Source organism: Gracilinanus agilis, chromosome 4 (assembly GCF_016433145.1).
Source record: "Gracilinanus agilis isolate LMUSP501 chromosome 4, AgileGrace, whole genome shotgun sequence".
NCBI lineage: Eukaryota > Metazoa > Chordata > Mammalia > Didelphimorphia > Didelphidae > Gracilinanus > Gracilinanus agilis.
Genome location: NC_058133.1, coordinates 355,738,861 through 355,748,481, shown reverse-complemented (window position 1 = coordinate 355,748,481; position 9,621 = coordinate 355,738,861). Strand labels below are relative to the sequence as shown.

The 9,621-nt window shown below is 33.4% G+C and overlaps 1 protein-coding gene across 1 annotated transcript in view; it reads left to right on the top strand.

Moving 5' to 3' along the window:
• Positions 1–8,294, top strand: part of ATG5 (autophagy related 5) — a 145,510-nt gene extending 137,216 nt beyond the window's left edge. The window contains exon 7 of the mRNA XM_044676643.1: positions 6,102–8,294. Within this exon, the coding sequence (XP_044532578.1) occupies positions 6,102–6,238 (137 nt within the window). The 3' untranslated portion in view covers positions 6,239–8,294. The remainder of the gene's footprint in view (positions 1–6,101) is intronic.
• The last annotated feature ends 1,327 nt before the right edge of the window (positions 8,295–9,621 follow it).

Below are 9,621 nucleotides of genomic sequence, written 5' to 3'. Positions count from 1 at the left end.
GGAGGGGTAATGTAAGTTTCCAGTTGAAACCTCAGCTATCCATCTCAAATCATTTGGCCAGTATTTCTTGTTGAAAACAAAGTTTTAGTGAAAAATATAGTGACTAAAAATGTAGTTCATGACAAAGGGGGAATAAAATAATTTGTACCCTCAAAAGTAAAAATTCCTGAAATGCACATTTATCATATAAAAATATTTTCTCTTTCTCTCTCCCTCCATCACTCTCTCTTTCTTCTTCTCCCTCCCCCTCTCTCAAAAAAAAATGTTTAGGAACATTGGAAGGTTAGTTTCCTAATTATGATTTTTCTGAACACACTACTTAAACAATATCATGAGATTTTTATTATAATTCAAGAGTAGCAAAAGCATTTTTCCTAACATTGTATGGTTCCAATGTCTTGTATATTTACCTCTTAGCAAAAATATCATGCCTTAGTTCTGTAGTCATTCAGTGCACATATAAATAAGAGACCCAAGCTTCAAAGTTCTTTGCACTTCATTTACACACATTCTAGATAATAGAATGCATAGTTTTAGATACATTTGAGCCAAAATGTTCTGCTTTGGCTCTGAATTTGTTTTTTGTAGAGTAGCTGAATATATAATATTTTTTTGTAGAATCATATCATTAATTATCTTCTCATTCATCCATTTTAGTTAGGAAGTTAACCTGAAACAACACTTCTTTCTGTTCAAACATAAGATCACATTAAAGGAACTTCAGAAGTCAATGTTCAGCTCCCTAGTTTTACAAATGAGGAAGCTAAGTCTTAGAGAGATTGACTTCCCTTATGACATACAGCTACTGAATGGCAATAACAGGACTAGAATCTATTTCTTCTTTCTCAGTTCAGTATTTTTTTCCACTATCTTGTGCTCTTTTTTTTTAAAACCTTTATTTTTCACCTTGGAATCAATACTAAAATGTCATTCCAAAGTGGAAGATATTGGTAAGGACTAGACAGTTGGGTTTAAGTGACTTATGTAGGATCACACAGCTAGCAAGTGACTGAGGCCAGATTTAATCCAGGACCTCCCATCTCTGGGTCTTGCTCTTTATCCACTGGGTCACCTAGCTGCTCTATCTTATACTAGCTTCTACTAGTAATCCTATAAGTTCCATTTTTCTTTTTGTATAATTTCATACACTAGAAATTGCTTTTGCTTAATGTTATACATTATATCACTTTCTTCAATAAGAGTAAATTATTTTACATATATAAAATATCTGCCTTCCCTAGTAATATAAACTAAAGTTTATTCATTTTTTCTTTATCAAAGACGCTCCTTGGAATATCATGTGCCCAGAGTTTTAACTATCATTTTATTTTAATGGAGGTATCAGCAGTGATGATAAATCATAAGTCCAAGCCAAAAACTTGTCTATCATAACAGCTATTTAGATTGTATTATGTATTATATGTAAACTTCATGTGTGATTTCAGTTTACTTTCCATCATTTTAAATTGGAATAATATGGGGAGGGAGGGAAACCCTAAAATTTATTGCTGTTCATTTTACCTTTGGAAAAAACAAAATATCATAATTCATAGATTCTTCCTTTCTCTTTTTTAAGCAAATTTTTTCACATGATTTGCAGCCTAAATATTGACATAAATTCAGTTTCTTTAATACTTTAATGAATATAAATGTCTCTGGCCTTTATTTTCCTTTTTTATTATTTAAAAAGCTAAAGTATTTATGAATGACTGTACTTGGTGTTATGAGGTATATTAATTAGGGTAGTAGCAGTTTCAAGTTTTTACTGAAATGAAGAACAGTGGGCTGAAACTCTTCAGGCTTATTCACTCAATTATTCACTCTCAAGTATTGGTCTACTTAAATATTAAATTAGCTTTCAAAATAAAAGTAAACTGAGTGGGTGAGATATGGAGTAGCATTTTTCTCCTGAGTCATTTGTTTTATACTGACATTTTTCTCATCCCCAAGTAGCAAATTCGTGATTTTCACTTTGAAACAGAAAGAAACATTTGCTAAAAATCCAGTTTTATATTTTCTAATGTTTCTTTTACAACAGTTAAAAACTCTTTAGTATTACTATTCCAAAGTTGACCTGTCAGTGTATTGTTAGTGTTTATGGCATTATGATTTTTAAAAATTATAGCTTATGTACTTTAAATCTTGTTTTATGACATGCTTAATTCCTCCCACTTTCCCTTTGAATTTTGTAACCAAAATATTCACTAAGTTTAGAAACCCTCTGAGGAATATCTTCTGTCTAACTGGATATTCATTTTAGCAGATTTTTCTTCGGATAATCCAATTCTGTCACAACCCAGAAATTGGATATCACAAGCTAGCACCCTTCCTCACTAATAAAATAAAGATTTTTAAATAATTAGCTGCAGGATATAAGCTAGTAATTGCCAGCGACCTGAGATTCATTTCATAGTGTGAGAAATATCGTTTTTAAAAGCACTTCTTTCTGAGTATATAAATTCAATAATTTATATTATTCATTTCTTTCTGGCATTTTGTGGAAGATTGGCTTTAGTCACTAAACTAGGGAGCTAGTGTTAATTGGCCTCCATAAAATTTCCCTCATTTCTCATTCTAACCTTAACATAATTTTTTTGTGCCCAGTCCATTACATTTACATCACTCTGAATCTGATGATGAACTCTTAACTTCCTCCGAAGATTCAGCTCAGGGGAGCCATCTGTCCTAGATGAAAATGATCCATCAGAGTGGTAATAGTTTATCTTTCAGAATATTATGAGTAGACTGTATGATAGCCAATATTCTACTTCCTTTTATAAAGGATACATTAACCAAAAAGTATTGACTACTCAGATTTTAGATTGTACACTCTACCCTGTGTATCAGATCAGGAGTATCCAAAGGTGACTTAATCTTGTAGATAAGGAGCTCTTAGACCACTATTACTTCCCTCTTGTCTGAGTTATTTATTAATAGGAGTAGTGATTCTGAGAATATTAAACATTTATAAGAAATTTAACATAGTGATTGTTTAAAACAGAGCAGAACTGAGGTGGAAATAGTTTAAAGCAGTGTAAGAAATAGACTCACTAGAGTAAAACCGTAGCAATCTAGAACTCTCTTGGAATTAGTCACAAAATTGGAGGTCAAAGCTGAAAGTGGCTTCAAACATCTTTTCTGACTTCCTTTACTCCTCCTTTGCCCCGCCCCCCCCCTTCACCTTTATTGCAATAGACACTATTGACATTATTTTGCCAAAAAGAACTTAAAGCTCATGGTATATGAACAACTTGTCCCAGGTTATCCCACTTACTAAGTAATGGAGTTAGACTCCTTGAATCTGGGGTGCACAGGCTCAATCCCTTTTTATTATACCATACTGCTGCCTTGGACATTTTGGATAATGAAGGATTTGCTGATTTAAGCATTAAAAGGACTTTTTATTTTAAAGAATTTGGATGGAAACCTTTCCTTTACCAACTTTGTGGCCTTCCTTATACAAATTATTTAACCTCCATGGGTTTAATTTTTTTCCTCTATATTAAAAAAAATTTTTTTTCAATGAGGACATTAAACCTGAAATTTGGTCTCCAGGGCTATTTCTACTTCTAGATCTGATCCTGTGATCTTAAAATGTGTTAATGCTTTGCTTCCTTGTTAAAGATTTACTAAATGCAACCTTATACTTTCTTGATGACTGTTGATTTTCATTATGAATATAATTTATTGTACTGTGCTTTAATGTAGACAGTGTTCTAATCACAATATTAAGAGTTTCCTTCTATGTAAAATCACTACAGACTGTGGTGCTTTTTTTTGGATTCTTTCTCTTTTTATCATATTTTTGTTTTTTCTTCATCTTGCCATCAGGTTGCTAGCTGTTATGACTTCTGTTCTTCTCATAGTGTCTTCTTGCCACAATTTCTCTTCCCATCCCCAATTTCCTACTTCTGATACAGTATGGACTTGAGAACTGGGTAATGAAATTTGGCAGAATTTTATATATTTATGATACATATATAATTATATGTAGATGTTATATGGACATATTTGTTTTATACTGGCATAATAGATGTTAAATAAGATCTTAACTGTAAGTGAAGATCTAAGGGAGCTTACCTTTTACTAAGGGCAGTGTAGAAGAGTAGTTGAATTGAAGGACCTGAAATCAGGAAGAACTTGTTTGGAATCTCGCATCTGACACTGCCTGTAAATATGGGCACATTCTTTAACTTCCTTAAACCTTAAATAAGGGGAATAGAAAGATTATGTAAATGTCATTTTGAGATATTTTCCTACCAAGCTATCTTTCTCTTTCTCCATGAATTTTTTTTAAACCCTAACCTTCTATCTTAGTATCAGTTCTAAGACAGAAGAGTGGCAAGGGCTAGGCAATTGGGGTTAAATGATGTGCCCAAGGTCACACAGCTCTTAGGCCAATTTTGAACCCAGCCCAGTCCCCCCTCCATGGACTTTCTGACAACTACTTTAGATGAACAGATGCTTTTAAAATTTGCTTCCTGGTTCTCTGCTGGTTTTTTTGTTGTTGTTGTTTGTTTTCTTTATATTGGGCAGTTATTACTGTAATGATATAGGCATCCCTTAGGTTTTCCTATTATAAATAAGGTTAGGGCTAGAAGGAACCTTAGAGATCATCTTATCCAACTTTCTTATGTTATCAAAGAAAAAAAAGGAAGCCTTAAGGAGGGAAATGATTTGTGTTCAGTATCACAGAGGTAATAAATAGCAAAGCTAAGATTCAAATCCAGGTCTTCTTTCCATTTTATTGTGTTCTTTTCATTATGTTGTACTCTCCCCAGTCACATTGCTGATGTGGTTTAGGAATTCCAGAGAAACTTCTTATTTCTATACATGACCTTTCAACGTGGGAAATCATTTCACCTCAGTTTGCCCCCCTGAAACATTCATCTCGTGTAAGTTTCATCAAAGCATAAGGAGCAATGCTTCCTAAACAAGAGTTAATGTAGTGTAGTGGAAGCACATTGGATTTAGAAGCAAGAGACCTGAGTTCATGACCTAGATCTACCACTTACTAATCATGTTAACATGGACAGATCACTTAAAGCCACAATTACCTGGTCTATAAATAGAGATAACAGACATCTCACCTACCCCCTGACAGAGTTCTTGTGAGAAAACATTTTGTAAACTGTCAAGTATAATATAAATAGGAATGACTTTTATTTTTCTTAAGTCACAGAATTTTTAAAATTGTTAAACAAAATATATTACTATGATACTATGTTCACATGTATCTGTAATCTTTGCCTTTATTTTTATCCATACCCATTTATTATGATTCTTAACTTCAGTGAATAAATTACAATTATTTATTCATTGAATGCCTTTTATGGACTAAACACTGCTAAATGAATAGGAAATCCACAAGTAGTTAAAAGTTTCAAAGGAATGTTGACATGTAACATAGATAAACCTATTTAGCAGAAAACACTAGCATAAAAAAGGCTTCAATGAAACTTTCTTTTAAAAAACAAACTACACATACACAGAGATATATTTCCCAATAATAATTAGAATTCATTTTAACCCTCAAGTTTCTGTTTTAGGTAATAAGTACTGCTGCATTTCAACTTTCTCCATGTCCAAATGGTAGAGTTGCTGAGTGCACAGGGTAGAGCCAGAAGTGGGTGTCAAAAACATAAAACTATCATTTGTCAGGACTCTCAAACAGCTAGAAATCCCTGACTCAGATGCTTAGTTCTAGGTATCTCTTATTTTAATATTTATAGTAGCAGGTGTTTTTAGGTGTAACTGACACAAATTAGGTCGATGAATACAATGGTCTGTTTTCTTCTCTAGAGTTTCATTAACGTCAGTCTTAGGTTAGCCTAGTAATTAAGAAAGAACTAATACTTTCACATACAATAACAGAATTTTTATCAGAATTCATTTTAACCCTCAAGTTTCTGTTTTAAATTGTATAAGCACTACAGCATTTCAACTTTCTCCACATCCACATTTCCTACTCTAAAGACATGTCATGTTGAAAGAAGTAAAAATCCATTTGATTCACTGTTTTCAGAAAGCATTTGATTGTGTTTATAATATTTGACTCTCCTAATTTTTTTATTATTGTTGGATTTCTTTCTCGGAATTAGATGGGGTAAAGAAGAATCAAATTATGATTCATGGAATTGAGCCAATGTTGGAGACACCTTTGCAGTGGCTAAGTGAACATCTGAGCTACCCTGATAATTTTCTTCATATTAGTATCATACCCCAACCAACAGATTGAAGGAGAGACTCTAATCACCTGAAAAAAGAATGAGCATCACCCTTAAACTGGATCAACCAGAGCATGTCAACCTTTTCCTTCAGTCAGGTTTGGTGGAGGCAACCTGACCAGAAAAACCTCCTTGCTTCAATGCAAGCCAGACAGGAAAAAAAGATTCCATGGCCAGATAAGGGCAGTTGAGCTGGCCTTACTCTGCATCACCACTGCTTTCCTCCACTGCCGTCATTAAACCTCAGTTGCAACATGAAAGACTTTACAGGACCACTGCAAGTCTTCTGTTTTCTTGTAAAATATAATGAAGCTGAAACTCGGCCTAAGAAGCAGATGGAAATATATGCCACTCGAATTGTACTTCCGATTAACAAATAAACAGAGGTATTTCCTAATGTGACCATGATTGAACTTTAGATGGAGGGAAGTGGAAACAATGGTTTAATTTTCGAGAGATTTAGACTTAAGAAAGTAAAAAAGAAATTCTGTTATCAATAACTTGCAGCAATTTTTTGTAAAAGATCAGATTACAGTAAACCCATCTTTCCTTAATAAGAATTTCCTATGTTTACAGTATGTTTATTGGTATGCAATCTTTTAACTTTGATAATGAGCAGTGAGATTTTTAAATAAAACCTAAACATGTTTTGTCATTTAATAACATGTATGACTTTGTCGCTTTCAAATATTTTCTGACTTGTATATAGCAGATCACTGTTTATACTGTATGTGTTACCATTCAGACTGGTCTTCGGTGGCATGGTGATGGGCTGGGAGAACTTGTCTGTTATAGAATTTCTTGCTGCCAATTTTTAAATCTTTATGTGAAAATATTTTCTTTACTTGATAACACCATATAACAATGTTAAAGTTTATCATTATTTTATTATTTATCCCCTTAGGCTGTCAGTCATGGTTTAGTATGATAAACAGATGCAATGAATACTTTTTGACTCCTGGAAAGCCCTTTCTTTTCCAAGATAGCATTTACATTGTCTCTGACTGTAATGTTTTTAATGTAAGTCCCCTGACAGTCAGCCTATAAAGTCTAAACATGACATATTCTTCCTTACAATAGCTTTCTCTTTACCAAATATATTCAAAGGTTACTGGAACTCTCCTTCAACATTTTCATACACTACAGATGATTTCTTGTGTACTTTCTTGCTGTGTGCACTATGGCAATCCATCTGAGTTTGCTAGAACTTTAGCTTTGCAACAGGAATGGTATTAGATTCAATAACAAAGTGGAACAGGTCCTATTTTTTATAAGTATTTGAATATTGATGAGAAGCTCCACTAGCTCTTTGCTCCTTTTTCTTTTTCCCTTTTCCTTTTTCCTACAGACAGTATCATTTGTCTACTCAATAGCAGAATCAGTCGAAGAAAGGGGGGAAAATTGCACTTTGTTGAACCAGATAGAGCACGATCCAAAACAAAAATAATAGTGCCATAATGACCAGAACAAAACAGCAAATAGATAATAATTAGCTAATGTAAATTAAGGAGGGTATGGTATTAAAGTAAAGGTAGAGAAGAATAAGATTGCCTAAATTACTTAAAGATGAAAGGCCAAAAATACACCGATGTGTCTTCATCACACATGCAAAAAGATGTTAGTACAAAAAGGATCACTCCCATTAGGCGTGCTTATATTCTTCTCAGTTTGAGGGTTTTCCCCATAATGTTTTGAAAAAAACTTTATGAGCAAAAGGGTCAAAATGCTTAGATTATTTCTAAACCATAGTGAGGGGAGAAAATAATTTGCAGAAAGTGGTGGTATTCTCCACTCATGAGAACAATTTATGTTTTTAGAAAATGGCTTATGAGTTTTTAGGGGGAAAAAAAGCCTTACTTAGGAATTGAAAGTTTGTTTTTACCAAGCCTTTTCTCTTTTATTTTTTAAATCATATTTGGTTTATTGTACCAGCAATTTCAATGTGTTGTTCTCTTTTCTGGTCCCATAATCCTTTGAAAGCCAAGTCTCTGTGGCCCAGTAATGGAACAAAGACAGAGAAATTAGTGCTTGACTTAAATATCTATTTTTGTTTCTTTTTATTTGACTATTTAAATTTTATGGTTTATTAAAAAATCAAATAAAGCTGGAATCTGTCTTTATTGTCTAGAAGTTTAACTGAATATTGCCTAAAGCACATCAACTATTGGGGGAGGGGGAAAAGGGACTATCTCATTTTTACAGACTACCTCCCATAAAATAAAATATTCACAGAAAAATAAGAAAGACATGAGAGAAAATCATGAAACTAATTATATAAAATAATTGTGAAAAGCTACAAATCTCAACATGTTTATTTTAATAGATTTTCCCCCTCCATTGGCCCCAAAGCCTAGAGAAGCATCAATCAAATACTTTGCACTGTTTTTCTCTAGATTATCTTTATTAAACTATGTACTCACTGTACAAAAGAAAATGTTGCATTTCTAGAAAGTCGACTCAGTTGAACAGGAAAAGGCAGAATCGACCAAATGCACTGAATTGTTGCTCATTTCTTATGGTTTTGCCAAAAAGTAATAATATGCTCAGAGGTGAATGAACCAGAGCTCTGAATTTTTAACTTAGAAAAAAAGACTTTGGTTACATCAGACAGAAAAATTAAGGGGGCTATCTTCAAATATTTGAAGGGCTTTTCTATGAAAGAGATTTCACACATGTGGCCTCAGAGGATTAATGGGTAGAAATTGCAGAGGCAGATTTGGGGCTCAAAGTGAGGTAACATATCTGAATAATTTTTATTCAAAACTCAAATGGAGGGTTGGGGACGGAGGGGTGTGGTGAGTGCACCATAACTGAGAGATTTCAAGTTTCAAGTAAAATCCAGATTCCAACTTGAGAATTTTGGAGAAGAGATTCCCGTTTTGGGAACAGGTTATAATGGCTGACTAATCTCTTGAGGTTTTTTCCAAACCCATAATAAATATTGATATGCTTAAAAAGCAAAAGCTGCCCTTATTCAGTCCAATTAGCTTAGCTTCTTTCTTTGTGGGGTTTCAGTGTCTTCTACCTATTCATCTCCTAGATAGTAATGTCTAAAAGTAAGTCCACAGACATGTTTAATGACTAACTTAAAGATACGGCCCTCTAATGAAGCTACTTGTTGTTGGGATTAACTTTATGATATAGATGGTAGTTTACTGGAAACCAGGCTTGAATTGATCATTTTTTAGGAAATGTCTGTCATCTACCAACATTAGCCATTGAGTGTGATGCTAACTTTTAATAGTTATCTTCCTGTAGCACATGTATAATTTATATGCTACTTGAGGTAACTTTTCCTTCCTTTCAGTGTTTAGGTGTTTGGTTTATGTGGGCCATGCCAAAGACTGACAGTCTCACTTTTTATTTCTCAAGCTAGTGATATTTTGGTCTGAGG